General features: G+C 40.6%; 3 protein-coding genes and 6 non-coding genes across 10 annotated transcripts; 1 reads left to right on the top strand and 8 right to left on the bottom strand.

Moving 5' to 3' along the window:
• The first annotated feature begins 53 nt into the window (after positions 1–53).
• Positions 54–4013, top strand: arl2 (ADP-ribosylation factor-like 2). Its single transcript, XM_072686824.1, has 5 exons — positions 54–290; positions 493–603; positions 1708–1870; positions 1995–2075; positions 3648–4013. Exons 1-5 carry the CDS (start codon positions 226–228, stop codon positions 3780–3782), a joined length of 555 nt encoding a protein of 184 aa, XP_072542925.1. The 5' UTR covers positions 54–225; the 3' UTR covers positions 3783–4013.
• Positions 4014–4679: 666 nt separating this feature from the next.
• Positions 4680–4805, bottom strand: LOC140563257 (small nucleolar RNA SNORD22). The gene has a single exon (XR_011980476.1). It is a non-coding gene; the product is annotated as a small nucleolar RNA SNORD22 (small nucleolar RNA).
• Positions 4806–5193: 388 nt separating this feature from the next.
• Positions 5194–5259, bottom strand: LOC140563252 (small nucleolar RNA SNORD29). Its single transcript, XR_011980471.1, has one exon. It is a non-coding gene; the product is annotated as a small nucleolar RNA SNORD29 (small nucleolar RNA).
• A 193-nt stretch (positions 5260–5452) lies between these two features.
• LOC140563256 (small nucleolar RNA SNORD31) lies at positions 5453–5523 on the bottom strand. The gene has a single exon (XR_011980475.1). It is a non-coding gene; the product is annotated as a small nucleolar RNA SNORD31 (small nucleolar RNA).
• A 1111-nt stretch (positions 5524–6634) lies between these two features.
• Positions 6635–6704, bottom strand: LOC140563253 (small nucleolar RNA SNORD31). The gene has a single exon (XR_011980472.1). It is a non-coding gene; the product is annotated as a small nucleolar RNA SNORD31 (small nucleolar RNA).
• Positions 6705–6921: 217 nt separating this feature from the next.
• On the bottom strand, positions 6922–6990 carry LOC140563255 (small nucleolar RNA SNORD31). The gene has a single exon (XR_011980474.1). It is a non-coding gene; the product is annotated as a small nucleolar RNA SNORD31 (small nucleolar RNA).
• Positions 6991–7796: 806 nt separating this feature from the next.
• Positions 7797–7867, bottom strand: LOC140563254 (small nucleolar RNA SNORD31). Its single transcript, XR_011980473.1, has one exon. It is a non-coding gene; the product is annotated as a small nucleolar RNA SNORD31 (small nucleolar RNA).
• A 5605-nt stretch (positions 7868–13472) lies between these two features.
• Positions 13473–18556, bottom strand: LOC140561597 (uncharacterized). 2 transcript variants are annotated; one of them, XM_072686822.1, is made up of 3 exons: positions 18506–18556; positions 16368–16989; positions 13473–14848 (listed from the first exon to the last, which is right to left on the bottom strand). In XM_072686822.1, the coding sequence occupies exons 2-3, from the start codon at positions 16959–16961 to the stop codon at positions 14696–14698; spliced, it is 747 nt and encodes a 248-aa protein (XP_072542923.1). In that variant the 5' UTR covers positions 16962–16989; positions 18506–18556; the 3' UTR covers positions 13473–14695. The 2 variants fall into 2 exon arrangements, with proteins under 2 accessions (XP_072542923.1, XP_072542924.1); XM_072686823.1 differs by lacking the exon at positions 18506–18556 and adding an exon at positions 17370–17434.
• A 3138-nt stretch (positions 18557–21694) lies between these two features.
• Positions 21695–26082, bottom strand: b3gat3 (beta-1,3-glucuronyltransferase 3 (glucuronosyltransferase I)). Its single transcript, XM_072686821.1, has 5 exons — positions 25529–26082; positions 24969–25137; positions 24489–24840; positions 23600–23890; positions 21695–23409 (listed from the first exon to the last, which is right to left on the bottom strand). Exons 1-5 carry the CDS (start codon positions 25608–25610, stop codon positions 23311–23313), a joined length of 993 nt encoding a protein of 330 aa, XP_072542922.1. The 5' UTR covers positions 25611–26082; the 3' UTR covers positions 21695–23310.
• Between the last annotated feature and the right edge of the window lie 1067 nt (positions 26083–27149).

Genomic DNA, 27149 nt, shown 5'->3' with positions numbered 1-27149 from the left:
CTAGACCTGGTGACCAATTAGATTTGAGCATGTTGGAGCGGCCGACAGTAACACTTCCTGGTTTCAGGGAAGGCGCTGCAAGCGTGAGGGAATAGCGGAGCAGAGGCGTTTTCTGAGAACCCAAACAAAGGATGTTAGCCAGCGACGTAATTTCACAATTATAGTATAATTATAGTGTTTCAGTCTGTCTTTTGCGTCATTTTGTTTCTGGTAGGAGAGTTCACCATGGGTTTATTGACAATACTCAGAAAGTTGAAACACAAGGAGCGGGAGATGCGCCTCCTAATGCTGTATCCTTCATGAGTTAGCTAGCTAGCATGTTACCACACTGCAGGTGTGTCCTTATTTTTAAAGCTGGTGTATGTAAATGATGAATGTTAGTTACTCTATTCATCTGCCTGGTTGTTAACGCTGTCTAGTCAGGATTGTTGTTATTGATGTGATGTTGCTGTCTGTAAAAACTGTCCCGTGCCCCCTTAACCGTGAGTGTAGTGGTCTGGACAACGCTGGAAAAACGACCATCCTGAAGAAATTCAATGGCGAGGATGTCAGCACTATTTCTCCAACGTTAGGATTCAACATAAAGACGTTAGAACATAGAGGGTAATGTCTAAACCTGAACTGTACCTTTAACTTTTGTACATCGTATACATTTTGACAGCGGCTCAGTTTTCATCTTCCCCCATTTGTAGTCAGTTGGTTATTATATCTGTTTGATTGTGAATCGTGACCAAAATTCAATGTCTAATTCCAACGTCTGTTTAACGTGGAACAGTGATGACAGCTGACGTTGTTATTTTTTTGGTATTAAGTGTGATGTTGAGTAACCAAAATCCAACGTCTTCCAAACGTCACACGCCAACGTCAAATTGACAAACATCAGTTCATAATGTTAACAGGCCACGCTAAGTGAATATGTAAACAACGTTGATATGTTGTTTGTGTTTAGTCATGAAATTCAACGTTTTTCTGATGTTGAATCTTGGTATCAACCTATTGTCTAACCAAAGTTCAGCATCTGTACAATGTTTGGTTTTGACATCAACTCGAGTTTCATTTTCAACAATTTAACATCTGTCTGACATTGGAGTTCAACATTATTTCTGGTGTCAGATTAATGTCCTGTGCCCTGCGGAGGGGAAAGGACTAGGGTTAGGATGAATCTAAGAGCCTGTGACTCACAGGGGCCCTAATATTAATTTAATATTTTGGTTGTTGGCATAGTTTTAGCGTTGTGGAGCCCAGCATGTTCTATCTTTTCATGGGGAACAAAATCGGGCAGGGCCCCTGCCGATGACTGCTGGGATTCTTGGTATCTGAAAGCTTTTTTTTTTTTTTTTTTGGTCAGGACTAATGGAGTAGGAAGTAACTGAAATCTGTCTAGCAATATAATTTGCAACTAAACTGCAGAAATCAAACACATCTAGACCAACTGACTGTGTTCAGGGCATGGGGAAATTGTTTTTGTGAACTGTTGCTTTAAATCCAAAATACTTACATTAGCTGTTCATTTTCAATGTTTAATTTACTGCATAAACTGGCTAAACTGACCTCAGCCCAGATATGTGTTAAATGAATCCTGCATCATTACTGAATGGAATAATATCTCTTTCTAGTCCAGGTTGTATTATCTTTAATAATGGTAGTTTCTAAAGCATACATCCTGCCTATCCCCTATCTTCTCACTTTTTTTTTCTGTAAGAATAGGTTCAAGTTAAATATCTGGGATGTAGGGGGTCAGAAATCATTGCGGTCCTACTGGAGGAATTACTTCGAAAGCACAGATGGACTGGTGTGGGTGGTGGATAGTGCAGACAGACTGAGACTGGAGGACTGCAAAAAAGAACTTAGTGCACTGTTACTGGAGGAGGTGAGAATGTTTAATCAGTAGTACTGAATGATTCAAATACTGGATTATATGTTCAAGTTTGTTTTTTTAATTTGTCTGCTTTTTTGCATGTCTATTCATATTTCTTACATATTTATCTTGCCAGAGACTAGCTGGAGCCACTCTTCTTGTATTTGCAAACAAACAAGATCTGCCTGGTGCATTGTCCAAGGATGCTATCAGAGAGGTTAGTGTTTCTTTTTGAGACCGTATACACCAAGGGAATATTTCAAGCAAGATTTCTCAATTAGCCAGATAACCTAAACACAGCATTGCCCAAAAGTAAGAAATCTAAGGGTTTTTCCTACTGAACAGTTCTTACTTTGGGCCTAAGTTGTCTGGTGTGGTGAGAAATCATTTGTACAGTAACACCCCCAAAGGAGTGAGACACAGTGTCAAAGCAATGGTGTTTTTTAATGCTTAAACCTACTAATCATGGGTTTAAATTAGGTTAAAAGGTCAAAGCTGTGAATTTTACCTTTTTTATAACAAGAAAACACAAAAATTCACAGTTCTGTGTCCCACATTAAAATTCCTTCACCAGTCTTATCCACAAAGAGCTGATGCTGGTACAGTGTTTTTTGTTTTTTTTTGTTGTTGTTGTTCAAGGAGAAGCACACCTGATTCTACTCCTCAGTCGGTTGGTCTGTCTACAGAAATATGTAATATGAGATGTGCTCTTGTTGGGTGTAAGAAACAGTCAGCTATACTGGCCCTTTGCAAACAAATGGTGACCGTTGATTAATGCAAATTTGGCAGATCAGAATTACATCATTTTCAACCTCCGTGTGTTAAATATACAAAGTGGGAAAACATGGACGGAATAAATAGACATGCTGTTTACATCAGCAAAGTCTATTACTATTACTGCTGTAATCTCATTTAAGAGTGCCCAGCTAACCACATTGATTCGACCACACTGAATGACTGCCCAAAAACCCTGTTTACACCTGGTTACTGCATCCATCCAGGATTATATCTGGATAAGGACAAGCCAAATAAATTGCAGGTGTAAACAGAAGACACATTTAAAACAGATACAAATCCGATCACTCAAACCACTTAAGAAAGTGGTCCAAGGCGCATTTGAGCTACGTTATAGCAGTGTAAACGCATCTGTCTCTCCAAGACTCATTCAGCAACCCAAACATCAGTAATAATTGTCGTGCATTCAGTTTGCATATTCCGTCCCACACAGCCGGATATGCATTTGACTTTAAAGTGTAAATGCAGGTGGCTAAAATCTCATCAGGATACAATCCTTATACTAGTCACTTGCAGTGACCAGCTGTAAATGGGGTCACTACTTTTAACTAGATCTAGTGGTAAAAACTGACAGTGATGGTTTAGGAGGGGTGATGCTGCTCTGTCACAGCTGCAATGGCTAGATTATGTATTCAATTAAGTATTTAATTAATTAGTTATTATTAGTATGATGTTTCAATTAAAGAAAATAAGTGTTTTTAGTGTGTATATTTTATTTATAAAATGCAAAAACATATGGTGACAAATTTGGCAGTTCAGAATTACATCATTTTCATGTACGAGGATAAAAGTGGTGTGGGCTTTCAAGGCCGACAACTAAGAACACCCTCCTTTCATTTAGTTTGGTAATAGCAGCTACCTTATATGGTGTGTGGACATTTTTTTTTTTTAAACTTGGTCTAGTTTCCCAAACTTCCATTCAACATTTTCTGTCTCCTCTAAAGCTTCTGTTAATAAACACTTAATTTACATTATGGTTTCATTCTCTTGACAGGCATTAGCACTGGATGACATTAAGACACATCATTGGTGTATAATGGGCTGCAGTGCAGTGACAGGCGAGAACCTCCTCATGGGTGTAGACTGGCTCCTGGATGATATTGCTGCTAGGATCTTTACAGCTGATTGAGAAAACTGCCTTAAATATTACAACTCTATGAAGTGGCCACTGGCATTTGTAGTATACTAACCTGAAATGAGTTTACATATTTAAGCTTTTATTTTCCATGTGGCAACAGTGGAGAAATGTTTCCTTAACATTGCCTTGTTTGCAGTATGAGTTGACTGGATTTTACTTTATCACCCCTGTTGAAATTGCTTTCATTACCCACTTTAAACCAAATAAATACCATAATATACAGGTTCATGTTTGTATTTCATTATTTTTTTCATTTGTATTTTAACTCCCTGCAAATCAAATCTAAGAATTAAAAGGTAAAATACATGCTTTTGGCATCAAGTGAGTAATGAGGACAAGCAAGTTGAGTGCACTAGCTTCAGCTAGTCCTTAAAGTAAAGCTACCAACAATGCAGCCATAAGCTTTCTCCTACTGTAGTTCAAGCCAGTCCAGCTGAATGTTGCATTTAAGTATCCAACACTTCACATTGGTTATTTGCAAGGGTGCAGCAGACTAAACTTCTCAAATACAGAATGAAATCTTGCTTTCCATTTGCAGTTTATGCAGTCCTTGCCTGTTTAATCACTCATAGTAACTACCACACTGACAAGTTGATTTTCAAGAGAAGTTTATTGAAAGATGTGCCATAATACTTAACAGCAGTAAAATGCAGAGATTATAGGGCACAGGCCCAACCATTTCCAAAGGAAACAAAATTGAAGGGGAGAAACTACGCAGTATAGTGGACTGTAGGGCTTCAGAAGTGCATTTCATGATCAGCTGTAGGAGACTGGACACAGCAGACCATCATTCCAGGAAAGCATTTATTGCAGCACCTTAAAACAAAATGAACAAGGCACTGTAAGAAAGGCATAAAAAAAAAAAGATGCTAGCAACATTACAGCTGGGCCAGTCAGACTGTTGGTACCCCAACAGACCATCCCCTTGTTGCCCTGTGGACACCAGTGGGTTCACCTTCTCAGGTTCTGGTGCCAACACAGGGCGTAAGACATGTGCAAGTTTCATCATTCAGACCAGCAGCATTTCAGTAACCATGTGTAAAAGTGTGCTAGTTTACCTGTACAGAAGCCTTCAACTTGGGTGGTATATACCAACTTGGGTGGACCTCCTTTAAATAAGAAGGAAAGAAACTTAATTCTCAATCCCCACTGGTTACATAAATATAAAGTGTACTTCTGCATCATCAGTAGTAGTGGAATATATCAACAGGGGTTCAGACGAACGAGATTCTACAGGTAAATCATCATAAGATGCAGACTGGCAGGAAAGTGAGAGTATCAAGTGATATATACCTGGAATTTAACAGACAGTCCTACCATTCTACATAGTGCAGGCCTGCAAGTAGAGAAAATGAAAGTTAGGATCTGGCCAGTCTCAGACAGGCATGCTACAACAGTGTACATCTCTCAGGTGTTCATAAACTTTTCACAGTGGTTCAAAGTGAGCTTAGGATCTTCATCACAGAGATCAGGTTCAACAGGTCAAAAGAAAAGGTATTGCAAACTTACCAGTCACAAACTGGGACCCCCATCTCTTCACTTGCCATGACCTGTTGGACAAATGTGCAATTAAGAATAGAACACAAACCCCCAGGTTTCACTGTAAACAGGGCTGGTCACTAGCGCCATCCTCTAGATTAACCAAGTATAGCTAAATATCAAATAGATCAGAGATACCAATCAGTCAGCTCAAATCAGACTGGGGCAGTATGCAATTTTTACCATTACCAATCATTTGCCAAACTACATAAAGGGCAGCAAACAGAATTATGTACAGATGTGCATGTTCAATTCATTACCCACCTGATTTCCAAGCCAGCAGATTGAAGTCCACTTGGCAGGTCCACCCTAAAAAAGTTAAAAAAAAAAATTAGTTTTCACTTACCACAAGTTACATAAAGTATACATAAGTATAGTTCTGCATCATCAGTAGTGGAATATATCAACAGGGGTTCAGACGAACGAGATTCTACAGGTAAATCATCATAAGATGCAGACTGAAAAGAAAGTGTGTATCAAGTATGATACATACCTGGCATTTAAGACAGCCAGGTCCTCCTGATTTTACATAACAGGCCTGTCAAAGGAAAGAAATGAAGATTAAGATCTGGCCAGTCTCAGACAAGCATAGGGGCAGCCATCTTGCAAACATTTCTTTTTCCATTTTAAGGCTTAAGCCCTAGATATATACCAGATGCATTCTTACACAGAATGCCCCCTATAAGATGTTTCTAACTGCAACATGCATTTGACAGATCAGATGATCAGTCAGCTCAAAATCAGACTGGGGTAATATCAAATCCTTTTTCTACACTTGCTGGATCCTAACCAATGCCACTTCAACAGCTTAATTTACTTCATGTCCAGATTGAGTAGAACCATTTAGGATCAAGCAGATGGGGGAGATATGCAGTTTCAGACAAGCATGATAAATAGGTTTTTCTAAACTCATCCAGTGTGCACAACTACAGTTAAAAGCATACTCACCATTCTTTTGAGCCATCCACCTCAGCCCAGACATTCAAAAGGCCTAAAACACCAAAGGGAAAAGTTGATCTACATAACCTAACTGAATAAAATGAGGAAAACTCAAGCCAATCTCTCAGATGTTAAGAATTCTTTTCACATGGGTTCAACCTGAGCTAGGAAAACAATTCATCATGGAGATCAGGCCTAACAGGCATTGGTTAATACATTTTTATAAAAAAAAATAAAATAAAAAAAAACCCTTACCAGTTATGGGCTGAGACCCCTACAGTTTCACTTTTAACCAGGACCTGCAGAACACAAGTGTTCCATTAGGAATTAAGGCAATGACAAAATGGCAAACCAGCTTATTAAGCAAGAGATCAGAAGCAACCAATCAGTCAGCTCAAATCAGACTGGGGCGGTATGCAAGTCATCAGTTCTCATTTATAAGACCAGACCCAGTTCTTTGACAAATCATAATGAATATAAGGTCTTACCTGTTTAGAAGGGCTTGACTTAGCAGCTCCATCTCAACCATGCAAAGAAACACCACCTTAAATGGGACAGGTTTAACTGTTAGTGCCTGCAAGTGTACTTTGGCCTTATTAGAATACTTCAGGAGGTCCAGAAGCAAAGCCAGGTTATAGACCAAATTAATAAAAGGACATCAGAGCTACCAATCAGTCAGCTCAAATCAGACTGGGGCGGTATACTAGTCATCAGTTCTCCCATTGGCACCACCTTAAACTTATCCTTACAGACAGCCCTATACAACGGAACCATGAACATTTACTCACCAAGTCTTGACTGAGCATCATTCCAGAAGCACCTGGGTAAGCAAAAAGGAAAGTTAAGAAATTATCTTGGGCAAGAGCAGATTACCGGCCTGGCATTTGTCTGATCAGACTTTGGTGACTAGAAATGCCATTTGACTAAATAGTCGTCCAGAAATGATGGGATTAACCCTTCATCATTCTCAGACGCTGTTTACATGCATGCACATACAAGAGCACCCTTACCACAAGTCTGACGGGACCTTCTGCCGCACTAGTCTGGCATCCGTAGCTCAAGAGTATTCTCCCAGTTTCTGCTGCAAGACATTTTTCAACCCATTAAGACATGGACAGCCATTTTGGAAACCCCTTCATTTTCTATTTAATATTTAATTTAATATTATACATTTTAGGGCTAGTGAGCTCTAGGTATATACCAGACTGAATTGGTAATTCAATAGAATGACCAATTAGACAACATTTCTAACTGCCCAACACACATTTAATATATCAGAGGCAATATCAAGTCATTTCTCTACACTTGATCTTCAAGAGCTTGATTCAGTCCAGAAGAGCAAACTTACCAGTCATGGGCTGGAACCTCTGGGTCTTCACTTTTAGCCATGACCTGTTGGACACAAACCAGTCATTAAGAATAGACACCAGTAGTGTAACCAGGTTTTTTTTTAAAGACTTAAGCACCGTAAGAAAAAAAGCCACAAAAACACTGTCCAGATTGAGATTATATATTAAAGCATCAAGCAGAGGATCAGAACTACCAATCAGTCAGCTCAAATTCAGACTGGGGCGGTATGCAAGTCATCAGTTCTCCATTTTGTCTCAACTCAGGCCACCTTATTTGAAAACAAAGAAACCCCACACCAGAGGCAGCTTACCACAGGTTAAATGACTTCTTCCATAGCTCCAGGGGCAGGAAGAAGAATCATTGTTTTCTACCTGTTGGGTAAAGAAATTAATTTAGCAAAGAGCAGAGCCAGGTACTACTAAAACAGAGCTAGTAAGGGCTTCAGATATAAAATTGGAAGCATCACAGCAAATCAGACATATGCTTGTCAATAGATTCATCATTAAGCACCCAGACAAGATAGAAGTGATCAATATTTTTTTTAACCTACCTGAAGGGGTAAACACTTCACCAAGCAGCTTGATGAATCTGCAAAAACAGCATGTTCAAAAGTCACACACCACCCTTAATTCACCAGAACTTCAGAACCAAAGATTAAACTACTCAGAAAGAACATGGTGTCTTCAAAAGAATCCAGAAAGAGAGAGTTCAGGAATCCTCATAGCAGTTTGATATAATGACATTTGCAGCTGCATTTTATTTCTGCTCTATCAAAATATTAAAGATGAAACATACCTATTGTAGTGCAGAGGATCATCCTTCACGCAACTGCAAATACAAAGCAGAGAAGAGGGCGCTTGGTCAGTTCCCAGGGCCGCACGTGCAAACACGAGAGAAACTTCGAGCACGTGCCAAGATCCGCACAACAGGCCACAAACTAGCTGCAGTGAATCTTAATGCACGTTAATGAATCTCTCGTCAGATAATCATATTTGCAATCACAGCGTTTCAGTACAGGTCTGTGAAAGTTATCATCACTGAGAGATCAGACATTACTGCCTGGCCACGACTGCACGACCAAAAGCTAATTCACCAAAACAGAAGGTAAATACACTACGCACAAAGAAAAACACCATGTTAACTTCAATAATCAATGTTAAATTTAGCATACTACCACTTACACGCCCTGGATGGCACCGGATTAGAAAACCCCAGCCCCAACACGAAGCTACAGTAAAATCTGTTCACAGCAGGGCCTGTCTAGCAGGGAGCTACTTTTACTATAAAGCGCCTGTAAATTAGCATCTGCATAATCATACACATAATGCAGCAAAGCTTAAAGCAAAAACGAGTGATATTGTTAATAAATTGCATAAAGCCGAAACACGCAGCTCAACTCACCGTGATGTATGCAGCAACAAAGTGGCCGAAGGAAAGGCGGCAGCCTGTTTTATGTGCCTCGATAAGCCCCGCCCTTCTTCTTCCTCTTCATCCGGGTTAGTTGTATATACCGCCACCTACCAAGTGCTAGAGCTGCTACTTGTCTCTTATCAGATGCAGTTGTCTGGTACTGACAATTAAACAAACTGCGTCTCTCATTGAATCCTTAAGGACTGCAGAAGAGAGAATGACATACCAGTGAACACATTCATACCAGTTTGACAATAAACCAGAAGGTTAGATGTTGATGGGAAGTGGGAAAGCAGTTGATCAGCCCTGCCCCTGGTAATGAATACAGGGCAGAGTTGCTTAGGTCGCCCATATCCGAGCTCCTCATCTAGTTTCTTAGCTAACTGGCAGCCTAACCTGTGATATTAAAGTAAGAGCTATCCGCCAAGCTGGTTTCATGGAGATTCTTTAATTAGGGGTTCTTTTTGCCATCTTAACATTAAAAAATATTAGCAATACAATGACTGCATACTTTAAAGTAAAGACTAATGATGGCCAAGACTGAGTTTATATCGCTTTAAATATTTTAGATTAATTTGCCAAGTGTCATAGTGCAGAAATCCAGATAATTTAGTATAAAAGTATTTACTGGTTTCTGTGTTCTCTAGAGCTCTCAACTGATTTCTTAGGGCCATATTGACTTAAAAACAGCGTGAATTTGTTGTAGGAAATAATGCATTACCATCACCAGGGGCCCTATTTTAGCGATCTTCTGGCGAGCCATCAACCGCGCACCGCGCAGCTTGATTTAGCGTAAAAGTACACTTTGCGCAGCTTAAAAGGCATGTACCAAGTCTCCTAAGTAATCATGGGTGTGTTTTGGGCGTAACATGCAATTAACCAATCAGAGTGTCACATGCTATTCCCTTTAAGAGCCAGGTGCGGTCTGACTTCGGCGGACTGCTATTTCAGTGGCGCAAAGCAGGGGTGTATGCGCATTGGCCACGCACCTGTGTTGACAATTTACTGCCAAGATAGCAATGAACGTCTGATTGTTAACATCTGCCTGGGTTGTTTTCAGTCAGTGACGCAGATATATAGCAAATGTTTTTGCTATGTGAACAACGCAGCTGCGATTGGATGTGCCGGATTGTGTCCCAGGAGCTTTTAGATGTACCAAATGGAGTGCTGAAAGCTTAAGGATGTCCTGGGTGCTGTGCCACGCTGGCAGATTTAAAATGTGCTGGATGTAGTGCCAGCATCTTTAGGATGTGGCGGATGAAGTGCAGGCAACTTTCAGATGTGCCAGTTGGTGAACCAGCTGCTTTAGTATATGCTAGATGGTGTGCCATATCAGCTGCTTGCTTGTGTGTGCGCTATGCCAGCAGCTTTAAGATGTGACAGATACTGTGCCGTCAGTTTTAAGATGTGGCAGTTGGTGTTCCAGGTGCTTTATGATGTGCCGGATGGTATGCTGTGCCGGCTACTTTAGATTTTGCCCGATTAAGTGCTGGCAGCTTTAGGATGTGCTGGATGTTGTGCTGTGCTGGCTGCTTTAGAATGTGCCAAATGAAGTGTCAGCAGCTTCAGGATGTGCCAGTTGGTGTGCCTGCTGCTTTAGAATGTCAGATAGAGTGCCAGCTGATGTAGGACGGACCATTTGGAGTAATAACAGCTTTAGGATCTGCTGGTAAAAGTGACAGCCAGTACCAGGCAGCGGGGAGGTGTTCCACCTGTTGTGCTGGCGGTTTTAAGATGTGCCATTCAGCATCCGGCAGAAAACGATCCAACCACCTCTCGAATAATTTTTTTTAGTTGTTGGTGCAATAAATAATAGATTTAATACCTAAGCTTTTTATTCTATATTAAAGAATGTCAAACATAAATTTAGAGCCTATAAATGTTTCCATAATTGAAAAATCACCCATGTGGGCTTTCAATGAGATACAGCTATCTTGAATGGAAGTCTTGAAAAATGTCTCGGAACCCAGTAGTAATATTCTCTCCCTCGTTGAAGATGTTAAGACACTTGCTACAACCTTTAAGAGCTGTAGTTCATCATGCTTTAAAGCCAAACTGACCCACAGGTGAGAGGACCAGTCCCTTACAAAGTGTCCAGTGTCCCTCTCCTGTTGATGCAGGCAAGGGAAGGGAGGAATGCACTGCACTAAAGTACATTAAAAGAAGTTTGGTGTTTCCAACAGCAACTGGCCTTGCTGTCTGTATGGCCTCTCTATGCATACTCTATGTTCAGTGACCTTGAACAGGTCTGTTAAAAGCTCAACCTCGCTAGCTGACAGAACTACATGATGAATGCACTACAATCACTTTAGGGAAATGCTCCTAAAGGATGATGAATTCAAAAGAACAGACCTGGCTGCCAGGTGAGTGACTGTATTTCAGGGGCAGATCATCTCCTACATGCTGAGCATACCAGTCTGAACATGGATGACTCCACCCACCCTTCACACAGACTGTTCTCCCTCCTGCCATCAGGAAGAAGGTACCGCAGCATCCGGTCCAACACGACCAGACTCTGCAATAGCTTCTTCCCCCAAGCCATCAGACTTCTCAACTCAACTCAACTTCTGAACTGATGTCTTTTCTGTTACATGCACACTCTCTCTCTCTCTCTCTCTCTCTCTCTCTCTCTCTCTCTCTCCAACCATTTACCCTAGATAAAATGGGAAGCATTTTTTGCACATAGCATTTGCACTAATAACTTTACTACCTCACTGGACTCAATATTTATTACACACTGCATAATTTGCACACTACCGCCAATTATTTATTATTCTCTGTCTGTACTGTGTTGTGTTGTCTGTCCGCACTTGTATTGTGTTGCACTTGTGTTCTGTATGCACTGTGTCTATGTTGCACCATGGTCCTGGAGGAACGTTGTTTCATTTCACTGTGTACTCTGTATGTAGCTGAAATGACAATAAAACCCACTTGACTTGACTTGGATTTTTCTCCAGGACATCAAATAAATGGAGTGACATTCAGAACTGGTATCGCTTATTCATCCATGCTGAAGGTGGCCACCCCACGCCTACCAAAAAACAGTGTGACCAGCAGTCCCTCAAGTCAATTCAATTTGCCTTTTGAAAACTCAACAGTAGATTCTATCTTTTTTATGTTGAGACTTTCACTGTCCTTTCACCAGATGGCGCTACACCTTCTTGCAATGGCTGTCATAGTACTGTTCTGACTGGATTCATCAGTGTCGTTTGGTCACTTGACTGCTCAGCAGTGTCTTAAATCATAGGTACTGACCTCTCTCAACTCCTGGACAAGGACCCAGTCTTCCTTAATGCCTCTCACACACAACATCACAGCACATACCGTAAAACGGCTTCTTTCCCCAGGTCATCAGGTCTCTTTTGGGGAATTCCACCAAATCAATAGAATTCAAATGGGTTAGATGTAAACAAAGGGTTATTTTATGTTCTTGCCTGCCTAACAACCACACAAAATTCACCATATGGACAAAATATTGGGATTATATTGCCAATACTTCTCTACAGGGACTGGACAAACTGTGTGTGTGCATTTGCACATCTGTGTCAGCAATGGGTGCAACTTAAAGTATCAAAAAACATTTGTCTGTATAGTAAAGAAACCAGACCTGGCCTAATAAGTAGGCCCTGATTTGAATAACTGTTTTAAATTATGGATAACTCAAAATGAGCATGGAGTCCCCTGAGCACATTCACTCATAACTAGCACCTTTTATCTACATAATAAAGGATTTCTCAAGGAGTGCTCAAGCAAATAGCTTTTTTAGAAAGGAGTGAATTATGGGCAGATTTCTCTGTGCCCACACGGGAGAAGAGTTAAATTGGTAATGTTGATTGGTTCCACATAAATGAAATATGCTGTACATTATTTATTATTTATCCTTTACTTAATTTAACATAACATATCATCACTGTCACACAAAAAGCTTATTATCTCCATTTTTGCATTTTGTTCACTTTTATTTATTTATTTTACATAATTTAAATTCTGGCATTTGCTCTCTATAGTGTGTCACATTTGAAAAAGAATGCACCAATAGAAATGCTCCAAAATATGGTCTAAGACCGTTTTATCGACATACACAGTAAAGGTAAAAAAAAAGGTAAAGGTGCACGTATTTGTCACTGTACAGCGAAATGTGTCCTCCGCATTTAACCCATCTGGTAGTGAACACACACACACACACACACACACACACACACACACACACGTGTTAGGGGCAGTGAGTACACACACACACCCAGAGCGGTGGGCAGCCAACTCCAGTGCCCGGGGAGCAGAGAGGGTAAAGGGCCTTGCTCAAGGGCCCAACAGTGGCAGCTTGCCGAGCCCGGGAATCGAACCCACAACCATGTTAATGACAGCCCGGAGCTCTAACCGCTGAGCCACCACTGCCCCTACACTTAATGTTGTTTTATTTACATATAAGAATTGACACATGCAAAAAAATTAACACCTTTTTATTTCTGCAGACATTAAAGGCCTATACTTTCGATCTGAAACTGAAAATATATGATGATAAATAATGAATAAAATAATTTAAAAACAGTACACACAACTCAGACAGGTGGCTCAGTCTTAAGGCTCATTTATGCTCCACGTTTGTTTAACGTACTTTGCGTTCTGGGGAAGTTTACGGATCCGGACCGGACGGAACGGAGCAGTACCGCTGGAAATCGCGGGGGGGCAGTGTAGCCAATCGTTCAGGTGAGACACGACCACGGCCATATGGACACGGCGAAGAAGAAACTCTGGCCTAAAAGAAACGTATGGATGATCGTTTTAGCGCCGTTTTTATCCGTTTAAACTGCGGCCGCGTCCGTCTTTTCTGTAGTAAGTATTTAAGTAAATAAGTAGGTAAGTAAGTAAGTCAGTCAGTCAAGAGGTAGTCGCCATGTTTGCGGTTGTCAGAAGCGCTTGACTCTGAACTGCCCTCTAGTGGATGTACTCCCTAACATGCATGCCAACGTAAAGTGCACATATGTAGGCAGTGACAGTGAAAAGGACATGTTCATTTTGCACGTAAAGAGAGAATAAAGGAGCCTTGACACTTCATGGCCAAGAAGAGAAATATTTAAAAAGACAAACATTTGTTTTAAATTGAGCTCCCAGAGTTGGATATTTAGGCCCTTGCCCAGTTACAAAGACATATTGCTGACTCTGCCTCCATCATTCTGTTCCCAGCTCTTCTGTTTCTTAACATCTAGAAAAAGTGCTGAAATACTTCAGTAGGTGGTGTGAGGGTACATGTTCTGTAGGCTGAAGGCCCTGTGTTTATGTATGCAGGAACAGCATATTAGCTGACCATGCCCAAATAATCAACCAGCACTAAACTAATTAGTAAGCATTAGTAATCATCCTTGCTCTCTCAGGTTAAGCATTGCAAACCATCCTAAAACAAGATCAGCTTTACATAACGTAGAACCATAAAACAACAGATAAGCTGAAACAGATGACTCTGCTGGTCATACGATCAATGTTTCCATTAGTGCAATTAAAGCCCCCTGAGCTGTACAGTTAGTGTACAGTGTACAGTTTAACGATTAATAATAAATGTAAATTACTTGAAAGGATAAAAAATAAATATCATATTAACACATTCACAGCCAATTATTAACTGAAATGTCAAAAACTACTTTCAGAACAAATGACATTCTGATCTTGTGTTATCTGTACTCTGCCAAAGCAGCGTTTCTGTTCACTGTGGACGAGGTTGGAGAGGACGAGGAGGAAGAGGAGGAAGAGACAGGAGTGAGGGTGACACTGTGCAGGTTCGCAACGAAGGTCTCCCAGCCTCGGCGGAGTGCTCTGTCGAAAGCCTGAGCAAAGAATGAGAGTTTTATCACAACAATGTAGCAATTCAGGTTAACATTAAAGGTAAAGGTGCACATATTTGTCACTGTACACTGTACAGAGAAATGTGTCCTCCGCATTTAACCCATCTGTGGTAGTGAACACACACACACACACTAGTGAACTAGGGGCAGTGAGTACACACACACCCAGAGCGGTGGGCAGCCAACTCCAGCGCCCGGGGAGCAGAGAGGGTAAAGGGCCTTGCTCAAGGGCCCAACAGTGGCAGCTTGCCAAGCCCGGGAATCGAACCCACAACCCTGATATTGATAGCCCGGTGCTCTAACCGCTGAGCCACCACTGCATGCATGCCATTGTCAGTTTATTAGGAACAATCTGTACTTAAACACGTTTAATCTGTATTTATGGTATTTGCCAGACACTCTTATGCAGAGCAACTGACAGTCAGTAATGTTACACAGGTTGGAGCATGTAGTTCTAGAAGTCTTGCCCAAGACCTCCTACTGGTTGTGGGGTTTTTACACATCTCACTGTCAGTTTTAGGTCGAGCATAGGTCTGTCAGTGAGAAATGTTCAGCAACTGCCTATACCCCCTGTACGCAGCAAGGTCCAACAACAAGCTAGGTGTGTGATGAGTACTGTGGTATAGACAGAGGTTCGGTTGGCCCTGCTGAGTTTTCAGATGTCCTAATGTAAGAGTAAAGACACACTGGCAACTCCATACCACTAAATGCACTTCCCCTTTAGAACATGATCAAACCATACAGCTAAAAAAGGGCAAATCTCTTTAAAATAAGTGTTTTAGTCATATGGGACTAATGATTACCAAAACAATACAGAATCCACAGGATATAGTGAATAAAAGTACGAGAATGACATGCATTAAACACAGCGTTCTGTGGTACTTTTCCCTGTCACACTAAACTTAGCTGTTGGACATGAATGGGTTAACTGGCTGCAGGAATTCTTCTTGATGAAAGTAAAGCCCTTGAGTCAAGGTTGTTCAGTATGAACAAAGAGTAAAAGAGGGCGATTATCTCCCTATGCCAGTCTCCTCCCTTTCCTCTTAACATATATCGTATAAACAGAGAGACTGATTAAAAGGCATGGACATGGAATAGAGCCCACCAGGAATGCCCTGTGAAATGAGGGGTGGAAAAGAAACTGGGTGGGGGGTGGTCAGGGAACATGAAGGAACATGGAAAATATAAGAAGCAACCAGAAGAAAGAGTGTCATTACATTATAGCCTACAGCTAGAGCTAGGAAAAGTTTAGTGATCGGCAAGAATAGACCCATTTTTTTTGTAGCCACATTAGGTAAGAGAACAGCTTCCATAAAAGTTCATTATGCATGGATTAGATCAACAGGGAGTTAAACTTTAACTAACTTTAACAGATGTACCTGTCCAAGGGCAATGTGCGATCAATTGAACACCCGGAACAGGCTATTGAGGAATGTGTGGTATGAGTTTAAGGTGCCAAACCTTTTCTTATCTCCTAAGTCATACGTTTATGTTATCTCACCTTGCGATAATTCTTTAGTGTGCTGCTTTTCACGACCTTCATATTTTCTCCGCCTGATTTCTCCTCCGTTTCTCCTCCTCTCTTCTTCTCATCCATCTCCACCTGTCTCTCCTTAGTAGCCGAGATGAGCATCTGATCGTCAGCTTCTTCTCTAATAGAGAAGTGGACCAGCATTGGTTCTGGAGCCGCATTGGCTGGTCCAGGTTCAGCTCTGCTTTCTGGCTGCATATCCACGTTCTGATCCACTGAAGAAACTGCCTCAGTTTCAGCTCTCCTGCTCTTCTGCTCAGATTTGGTCCTCCTGGAGCTTTTCCTACTCCAGCGGCGGCTCAGGCGGCTGGGCTTTCTCTGCAGCAGGGTGGCCCCATCGTCCTCCATCATGCCCTCACTGAAGTCAAAAATGGCATGCTCCTGCTCATCTTTGCTGCTTTCTCCTGCTCCTGGCTTTGTTTGTGACTCACTCTCTTTGGTCTCCACCTCTTTCCCCACCTCTGTTTCCGCTTCATCTAAGCGTCCGTAGAATCCACTGGCCCGGTCCAAAAAAGGAGGAGAGCGGGGAGCTTTGTTTTTCTTGGAACTCTTGCCGATCGTCATGGTCTTGCCAAAGTGATTTTTTTTCAAACTGAAGGTAGAAGAAGGCAGAAAAGATTATACAGATAAATATATATAACAATGTCAGCAACAACAAACAACAACAATAGTAATAATAATAATAATAATAATAAATCATAAACAAGCTCACAAAATGCATTATAGGGAGATTTAAACTGAAAGAAAGAAAAAATGCTGTAAAAACACGGTAAAAATGAGTAAAATACACAGGAAAGAAAAGTAAATGTAAAAACTAACAAAAAATAAAATACTAAAATTAACTGCAAGATTTGAATAGAAATATAAAATGGAAATTCTACTGATTTTATTTAGTGAATGCACTAATCCTACTGTAATCATTTTTTTAAATAAGATTCAACAGCTTTTAAAATAACATTTTAAAGGTTTTACTTTTTAAAATCTCTCTTAGGTTTTCCTGCAGTGACTTCCACAGCTTTTGACTCTCAATATGTTAAAAGTGAAAAAGCAGTTCTTCTGCAAAAGAACAATGAGGAATCAGTTGAGCCTGACGTCAGGCCTGTTCAGAGCTCTGTGAGGGCTGAGGGTGCATATCTCTCATTCTTCTGCTGTGGTTTTATCTGTCACCTCATCATGCTCACAATGTCCAAAGTACAGTACACGCGTGTGCTTGTGTGTATGTGTTGCCATATCTGTATGTCTCTGTATCTGTGTGCCTACTGTGCAGATAGATAAGACGAGCTCCAGCCTCACTTTGACTTTGACTCTGCCTGGCCGTGCTGGAACTTGGCTGCTGCCAAAGTGGCGTCATTTAAACACATCACCAGACATTAAAAATGTCACTCGGTACTTTGGACAGGTATGGATTATTGTACGCTTGTGTTGTATTGACATATATGTTTGGAAATGGAGAATGTGTAAAACTGCCTATGTCCTTTTGCTGCAGTTACTGAGTACAGATTACCTTTGTAATGGGCTGCAGATACGTGTATGTTGTAACTTCATTTTTGTAAATTTTACATTAACATTTTATTGTTTTATTAGGTGGTATATGAGCATAAAAAGTAAAGTATCTTTCCGTTTACATACGTTAATGTATGCAAGTACAGTTTTTCCATCTCCTCTAATATTCCTATTTTGGATATATAAAATTTCCTCTCAATATTGACAGTAGTGTAATATTTAGTATCACATTTAGGCTTATAGTATGCACTTGATTTACATACGACTCCCTATTTATCTGCCATTCCTTTTCACAGTTACCTCTGACACTGATCAAATAACAACACTGTTAATATTTAAACTGTCTGCCTATTTACCACAGACTAGTTAAGTCTTCAGGCAGTTTATGTATTTACTGTATATTGATGTCGGAGACCTGTAATCAAGTGAAATCTAACTGAGATTCATTGTATTCAAGTTCAAGTTTGATTCTTAAAAAAAAAAAAAGGTCCTGACATATTGCGTATCATGAAAAATATGCTTACCAATCAAAACTGAGCCATCAAAGCCAATACTGTCTAATAAAAGCATGAATTTGCTGGGTTAAGAGTAGAGAAGTAGCTTACCTGCAGTGTTCTCTCTCAAAGCGCGGCTTTCTCTCTGTGCTCTGTGAACCCTCGGCTCACCTCATACACACTCCCACACTATCGTCACAGACCCTGTCTGAACCTGTCGTCACTAGAACAAACAGTATCTCTCTCTCTCTCTCTCTCTCTCTCTCTCTCTCTCTCTCTCTCCTTGTTCTCCTGCGTTCTCTCTAGATAAGAAATAAGAGGTTAGTCTTAACACAGTGCAATTAACAACATGAGCTACACATGTCTTAGGAGTGTCTAGGAATGATGATAGAGAAACATACAGACAGTGTATGAACTTCTAAATCTGAGGCTGTGGAGGACTTCAGAAAGAAGCTAGAGTTCATGGCTGTCCCAGTACTTGTCAACATGTTTTGCACCATCAAAGGTTTCCACCACAAAATCCTCGTTATTGCGCCAGCATTAATGACAACTCTCGACCCAAAGCAGAAGACTCGAGTTACTTGGGTACACAAAACAATCAAAGCCCGTAGTTACATGTAACTCAATCACAAGCAGTCATAGGTGAGAAAGAAGTGTGAAATGTGTGGTTCTTTTGTTGTTGTTTTTTTGCAGCTGGGGCTATGGGGCTACTCTAGCTAACAACTAGTGGACGTTACGCTGATTAGTTAGGCTGACATCCTTATACCACTCATTACAATTTAATAAAAGCTAAGAAATACAAATACTAATTCTGAAAGTACACATTGTAATGAATAACCAAATTTCTCAGTAGATGGTAGTGTATGAATTATTGTATAGCATTGACAAATGGCACTCTGTAAATTAAGCTGATACAAAAAGCAATGAAAATGGCTTATGTATGTAATGGTAATGTATTTGAAACCAAACCATTTAGCTATGTATGGAGGATCTGTACCTTTAAATTGTACCTTTAAACAAAATGCTTTGAGGAAATACAGATAAGAACATAAATGTCCAGTTTTAATTACAGTTTCGCTGTCATTTCAATTCCAGCACATTTTCAACCTGTTTTCATGATGTTTTATGTAAATGACTGATGGTTCAGGGGGAAGGACACTGAGATCATTTTCTTGTTTGCAGTTGCAAGAAAGCAGTTAAATATATTAAAGAATGATAACAACAACAAAAATAACAATAATGATAAAGCATAAACAAGCTCACAAAATGCATTATGGGGAGATTTAAACTAAAGCAAAGAAGAAATGCTCTAAAAACACTGTAAAGATTAGGCTAAAATACAAATATAGTCACATATCACTTTTGGTTTTTTGTGCAGGGATATCTGTCTATAAAAGGCCACCAAACAACAGCAAGAAAGGTTTTTCCATTGAATTCACCAAACCTGTACGAGACCAGCACAAAACAGCTTGGAATTAATTCTGGGTCTACGTGGGTTTTTATCCACTCAGTAGTGAATTGTAGAATTTCCCTGTTGAGAGGACACAGTTTGCTAATTGGTAGATGTAAGCTTTAATTAGCCTACTTGTTAGCAACATAACCTCATAGCTCCAATTTAAACCTAAAATAAAGGCAGATTTTAGAATCTGAACACATCCTGGCTGGTCAACTTACAGAAAAGGTATATTGTGTAAATTAGATTTTTCACCAGTATTCCTTTAGAAATGCAATTATTGAGAACATTGTTAGTCACCAGTAGCATCCGGAGAGTTTTGGTCATGTTCTCTACAACTTAAACTGACACCTCCCATCCCAAGTCAAGCAACTTAAGTATTGAATCTGAGCTTATTAGAGTGTTTATGGAAGGAATGGTTACTGGGAGGAATGTGCTTTATCCCCGGAAACAGTAGGTGTGCCATATAACAAACAGAGGCTAAATGGGAGCAACAGGTCAAGCCATGATACCGTGACCGCTGAGCCGGTGTGAGTAATCTTGCATGCGAAAGTCTTTCAGCAGCTTGTGAATCTATCTACCCCCCCCCCCACCCCACCCCCCGCCAGCGATCATCATCAGTCCGTATTTGTGTGAGCAGTAGAAGCAGCTGTTTTGCAGCTGTGCATGTCATTACGTGTGCCGGTGTGTGTGTAAGGAGAGCAGTACATTTGGAAGCTGGGATGTGGTCATGAGTCATGATTAAGACGGGTGTGTTGTTGGTGTTCTTTATTTCCTGCAGTCACCAGGGCTATAACTCACCTAGCAACATCCCTGTAGTGACCTGAGGCTGGGGAATGAGTGAGCACTGACACTCCATACAAGGCTATGATGGGTTCAGCTCTTACATGGACATGTCAGTCAAAGAAGCAGTACTGATGTTCTGTCAGATAACAAACAGCACACTGAGGCACCTAACCGTGACCTCTCCACCCACTTAACCAGTGAGTACCAGAGTACGACCCAACAAACCTGAACCTAATCGTGACCAGGAGGAGATTCTACTTCTGTTCATATTCATGTTCTTGTTCTCCTCCATTTACAAAGTTTCGTTCTCAGTGATCTAGAATGTTAACTTATGCTTGCTCTGTCCGAGTATCCCCTTCTAAAATGTGCTCCACCATTTACAAGGTTCCAGAAGGTTCCTCTATATTCACACTGTTCTAGAATGTTCTCCACTTCTAAAATGTTTTATGTTCTGCTAGTCACACAATAAATAATAAAAATGGAATGTTCTCTTTCATTTACACTGTTCTAGACTGTTCTCCACTTCTAGAATGGTCTCCTTCCCTTCATACCAGTCTAGAATTGAGTCTCTCTGTTCTCAATGTTCTAGACTGCATTTCTCTTGTTTTAAATTGACACTTTTCAATTTTCACGTGTGTACATACAAAAAAATCTCCCCTGTTGACATGGTTCTGGATTGCTCTCCACTCCATCAGTCAATCTGTTCATAGCGTGTGTATTCTTTTCCGAGTAAAATAACCGTCAGTGTTCTAAATGCCCGGTCTCTGTTGGGTGGGTCTGTTCTGCTCTGGATGTTACAGTTCTCTACACTTGATTCCATTGTGTGGTGCAATAAAACAATCTGCAGTCGTACTAGTAAACACTGACCTTCCTCCTATTTCACTCATGGTAAAATCAGATTCCTCCTGTATTGTAGGGGACTGAGGAACAGGAGACGTTAGACGTGACTTCATCGTAAGGCCTAAGATATAAAAACACTTCACATTCCTGAGTACATGTGGCATCAAGGAACATCTTAAAGCTTCCAAAAGCCAGTCCTGTGGAAAGCAGAACACAGACGCTTGTGTAAAACACCTCTTTTATTCGAAGGCATTTTAAAAGAACTCTACAGACAGCAGATAAACACAACAATTACAACAGGAGGCACAAGACAAACATACAGAGGCTTGAGGCAGGGATGGTGAACTACTTACATTCTACAGAACTCTATGGAAGCTAAATACATATGAAACTGCACTCATACACACGCACAGACACAAATACCTATAACCACTAATCTAAATGATCAGACATACAAAGTTCATCATTGCCAGACAACATGAGCCCTGACACACCAAGGAGAGGAAACATGTATAAATAAAATACTTGAAATGTCCTGGTATGAGCCGGGCCATTCCCGATTCTGCACTTACTCCATTCTGTTCATTCAGTAAAATTATACCAGATATTTAATTCAGACATTAATGTCAAACTCAATCACTCCAACCGAGACGCTACAAACAACTTCACACTTGTAAACATTTCGTTTTCAGATATAAATAATGGCATTCTACAGTATATACAACTGAAATCTCAGTAGCAATGAGAACACAGCACACATCTTACATCACATTATTTTTGTAGGTTACTACTTTCCCTTCTTCCCATGCCCAGTACAGTATAAATGTGACTATTGCATTACATACATAATGCATAGCAATGGTTTAGAATTTAACCCCTTAAGAGCCAACGTTGACAAATGTGTCACAGACCCTTTAAAACACATGGAAGTTTTCTTATAGCACTTTATCCTTTACTTTAACTCTTGAAGTCCCTAATTGACCTATATACTCGACATCCTGGCCAGTTCGTGAATGAGTGTACACATGACCTCATTTATAAAATGACGGTGTGCTTGGTTAGTGCGTCTAAAGGTCTGCTCGCATCCATTACACTATTCAAACACTTTGATAAAATGTCATATATTACATATAACCAGTTCGGAGCCCATTTCTAGAACAAAATGATGAAATACAAGTTAGGACACTACTGTTGTTTTAACCTTGAAATATTTACAGAAGAAGTCATGTGACCTCTATCACAATAAGAAAAATGAATAATGAGCTGCTCAATTAATTTAAAAATATTCAAAACTGGGTCCAGCATCTAATGTTTATTTAAATCGCAGTATAGTGACTGATTTTCAGCAGGGTTCCAGTCTTCTGTTTATATTCTTCCTGTACTCAGACTTTGTCAAGCCATGGTAAAAAGTGTTTGCGTCAGAGCAAAACTGCATGAAACATCTCACATTCAGCAAAGTTGTCTCATAACGCTGGTTCATAGTTCAGGGTGAGCAGTCTTGCCATAAAAGCAGTTAAACCATAAAATGATTTAGGAGTAGCGTTGTTATTATTTATACAGGTTCTTGCAAATACAACAATACTGACGATTATTATTATGGCCTGAATAACTACGTAGAGAATGCGATGATATGTCGGACACCCAGTGACTGAACTTAATCTCAGCCTACAAGACTCAGTATTTAATATTCTCCTTTTCCGCTGTACATTTGAGAATGCACTGAGAGAAATATATCGGTGCAGAAGAGCTTAAATATGGCAATATGGAACATTTCAAATTTTACACTCCAAATGATTCAGATCTCAGTGGGTGTGTGTGTGCACTGGAGTACAAGGATTCACACCTCCACATTGGGATCGGATCCTAACCCCTGCTTTATAAGAGCATCCTCCCTCTTCATCTTTGGCTTTTCTGTGCGAGTGTGCCACACCAGTACCTGCAACAGCAAACAAAACAAAGACCATGTATTTGATTTGCGGGCATCATTTCTACTCATGAAAACGGGATTTCAGGACATACAATTCAAAGCTAAATGTGCCTCATCTCCCATTATACTCTGAAGTATACAGATTTAACCCAACACACGTGTAGTAACTTAAGCAATTAGCTGATCAGCCAAATCCCACCTTACTGCACATGTCTGCTTTCGGCTCGAGTTCCTCCATTGTAACCATGTTTTGAAGGAAGCTGCTTTCCAGGAAGCCATTCTGAGCATCACCATCAAACAGAGCTTCAGGATTGGCCAAAACCAGTTTCAGGGAGACAGCAAAGCCAGCCATGTCGATGGGGAAGGGGCGACTGGGACGCCAGCCAGTGTGAAACCGAACTACCTTTCCATTCTCCACTACAGGCCGCTCAAACTTCATCCCCCCTACCAGACCCACTGGCCACACGGAGACTCTCTCTGTGTCCCGCATCTGGAACAGATAAATATTGGGAATGAAAGTAGAAGCAACATAGTAGTAGATGTACGTTTGCTGGTATAAGAGATCTTAGCAATGGTGTATTCTTGATTAAAGTAGTGGGGATATGGGCAGTAGCTGTTAGTAAGACTATTTTTAAGAAATAAATGGTTTTCACTTCACTTACATTATCTTCTGAGTCCCAATGTGTTTTAAATCCATGAATATAGTAGATGCTCATACATATTACGCATCCCCAAGCTTACAATGATATAAATCAGTTGTTTTCCTCCTGGAGGCACAATACAGTTGTCTAAAAAGGTACATGTGCTTATGATTACATAATTCTGAGAATTACCTACATACAAATACTACTACTTACATAAAGAAGTAGTAAGAACAGTGATCTTGCAATCCACATCATAAAAGGGACAGTGGCATAAGGTAAAAATGCACACCAACAAGCATACATGGCTGCAGTCTGTAGTACTGCTTAGCCAAACTAGCAGCTTTCTTCACCCTTTATTTGTATTAGGGGTGTAACGGTAAACAACAGAAAGTAGGTTGGCAGATCAGAATAACAAGAAGGCAAAATAACCTTCAACGTACTCACCTCCTCAAAGAGCTGCAGGCTGTAGGTGTTGTCATCATCTGCAAAATACACAACAGCATTCTCAATGGTCAACCCCTTCCCCCCAGCTGCAGCAGCTGTCTCCCTCAGCCAACGCAAACCCTCATTCCTCTGCTCAGCTCCGCGTGGCTTAAGCCAGCTGGGGTCACCCTCCTGGAGTTTCCTATCTTTCGGGGTCAGCATGTGGAGGTGGGTGTATGTCAGACCAGAAGAAGCTAGAAAGTCCCTGACTAAAGGCGTCCGATGTGCAGCGTCCTCCACCAGGATCCAGTGGAGCTGGGGAACATGCAGGAATGTCTGGGACAAGCGAGTGAGCTCAGCCTTCTGAACCAATCTGGAACAGGACATGGGATGGGATAGGATGGGATGGACACAGAGAGAACAGTTTGTTTGGAAAACAGATGCAGACTTGAATGTCTTAGATGTCAACACTTCCAATTTCTTAAACATACACCTACATACCTTGCATAGGTAGGTGTTATTACATAGATGGTAGGCAGATTTGTTTTCCTGGAAGCTTTTGTTGGTTCTGACTTTCTCATCTGTTCCTGTAACTTATGCAGCTCCCCTCTCAATCGAGAGATGGTCCGGTCTTTAGGCAAGTCATGTTCTCGACAGTCACAGCGCTGACCTGGAAAAATCAGCAAAATCTGTCAATGCTTTTAGAATAATGTACATATGCTACATACAGAGAGTCAAAAAATCAAAGGGTTTGAAAGGTTTCCCCCATTTTGCTGCAGAAACAGCCTCTACTCTTCAAAGAAGGAATTACACTAGCTGTTGGAACACTGCTGTGAGGGTTCAACCCTACTTTCACCCACAAGAGCATTAGTGATAAACAATGGTACTTATGCTTATCCCAAAGAAACTGGATGGAGCTCCGTAGCATTTATACAGGCCCCTCTAGCTGACACTTGCCATTTGCTGAGGGGAATGGATGCCCCTTGAATTAGATGAATGCAAACTACATAGGGTGTCTTAGATAGATGTTACTATAACAACATCAGGCTTCCCAGTCTTACCTAGCTGCATCAGCGCATAGACGAGGCCCAGCAGAGACACCATGAAGTAGAGCAGGAACACGGTTTTGAGTTTGAGCTTCATTGTCGTGGTAGAAGTGCTAAACTAACGCTGACATCAAGAACCGAACCAGACTGACTGATGCGGGTCCTGCGATCACCAACACAGCGCAGGTATTCCTTTTACGAGAGCCTGGCGTTTTGGTCGCGACCCAATGCAGAACATAATGACCAGCTTCAAACAGGGATATTTTCACCCCAGCTAGCTGGACCGCTAGCCGGAAGAATAAAACCCCCAGTCAGATGACCGTGGCCAGCGAGAGAACCGGGCGAGCTGGACTGTGTTCACAGTCAGACTGACCGACACTACTACCGTAACATTTGTTTTACCTCAGAACAGCCCAGGCAGTGTAATACACTTTCCGAGTCCTTCTTAACTGCCACTCCATGCACCATATTGGGCCGAATCAGCCATTAAGCGGCCGCAAAGTTACTGACATTGCAGCTGAATTCACCTCACACACACAGCGCCAACATTTTCCGCCGTGGAGCAACAACCATTACATTCCCCCTGAACACGGGACGAGCCGCTGTAGTTCCGATCTATTTTCGTCAACGTGTTAAAGCGCCGTTTTATAAACTTATTTTACATTTCATTTTCTTCTAATGACCAAAACGTAAATAAATATTACTAATTAATAGCCATTTCCAATATTTCCATCTATATAAATGGAACGACAAAATATAGGCAATCATACCATTTATACCACACAAATGTTGTATTGCTTTTAAATTATATATATATATATATATATTGAACAGAATTGTGCAGAAATTTGTTCAAACTAATTCTAAAAATTGTGACTATTATAAAACTTTAATTGTGAACAGGCTACTTTAGGAAAGGTTGTGTGACCTATATATGTATGTATATATATATATATATAAATATATATATATATATATATATATATATATATATATATATATATATGTGTAAATGATCTGTGCTTTGATTAAAGGCTCTTATTCAAACAGCCGCCCAGGCTGATAAAGAACAGACACATAGACAGATACATGTAAATGCTTTGATTTTCGTAAGCTCACAAAAACAGTGAGTTCATAACTGGATATTTTTAAGGTTTACTTCCTAAATATGGACTGCGGTATGATGGTGACGGATGTATGTGTTAAAACCAGTATTTTCAGTAATGAAATGTAATGATGCATTTTTTCAGATGCATGTTTTACAAGCCTGTTATTTTGTCTCAGAATAAAAAGTGCACTATGAGCTTTGGGGCGCTGCCATTTTGTAGTGGTGCCCAAAAACAGCAGATATTTAAGTGCACTATGACAATCCCACAATGCCCCACAATTCTAGTGTACAAACAATGTACCCTAGCAGACATTGGAATACCCATAATTCAGTGCATTGTTTTATTTAAAAATTCACATACAGCTTCTCTAAGGAAGATGTACCTTGTTGAATCCTGTTCCCTATAATAGTGCTCTGTATTTGCCCTGGATTTCAGCATGTAGGAGATAACGAAGAGGGCAGTTTCAGACACACTCCTGATTTTACATCGCCACAGCAGCTCACCGGAGCCATGTAGCATAGTCTAGC

This window comes from Salminus brasiliensis, chromosome 9 (assembly GCF_030463535.1).
Source record: "Salminus brasiliensis chromosome 9, fSalBra1.hap2, whole genome shotgun sequence".
Taxonomy (NCBI): Eukaryota; Metazoa; Chordata; class Actinopteri; order Characiformes; family Bryconidae; genus Salminus; species Salminus brasiliensis.
Note: the sequence above shows the minus strand (reverse complement) of the source record. Positions and strands in the feature narration are given on the sequence as shown.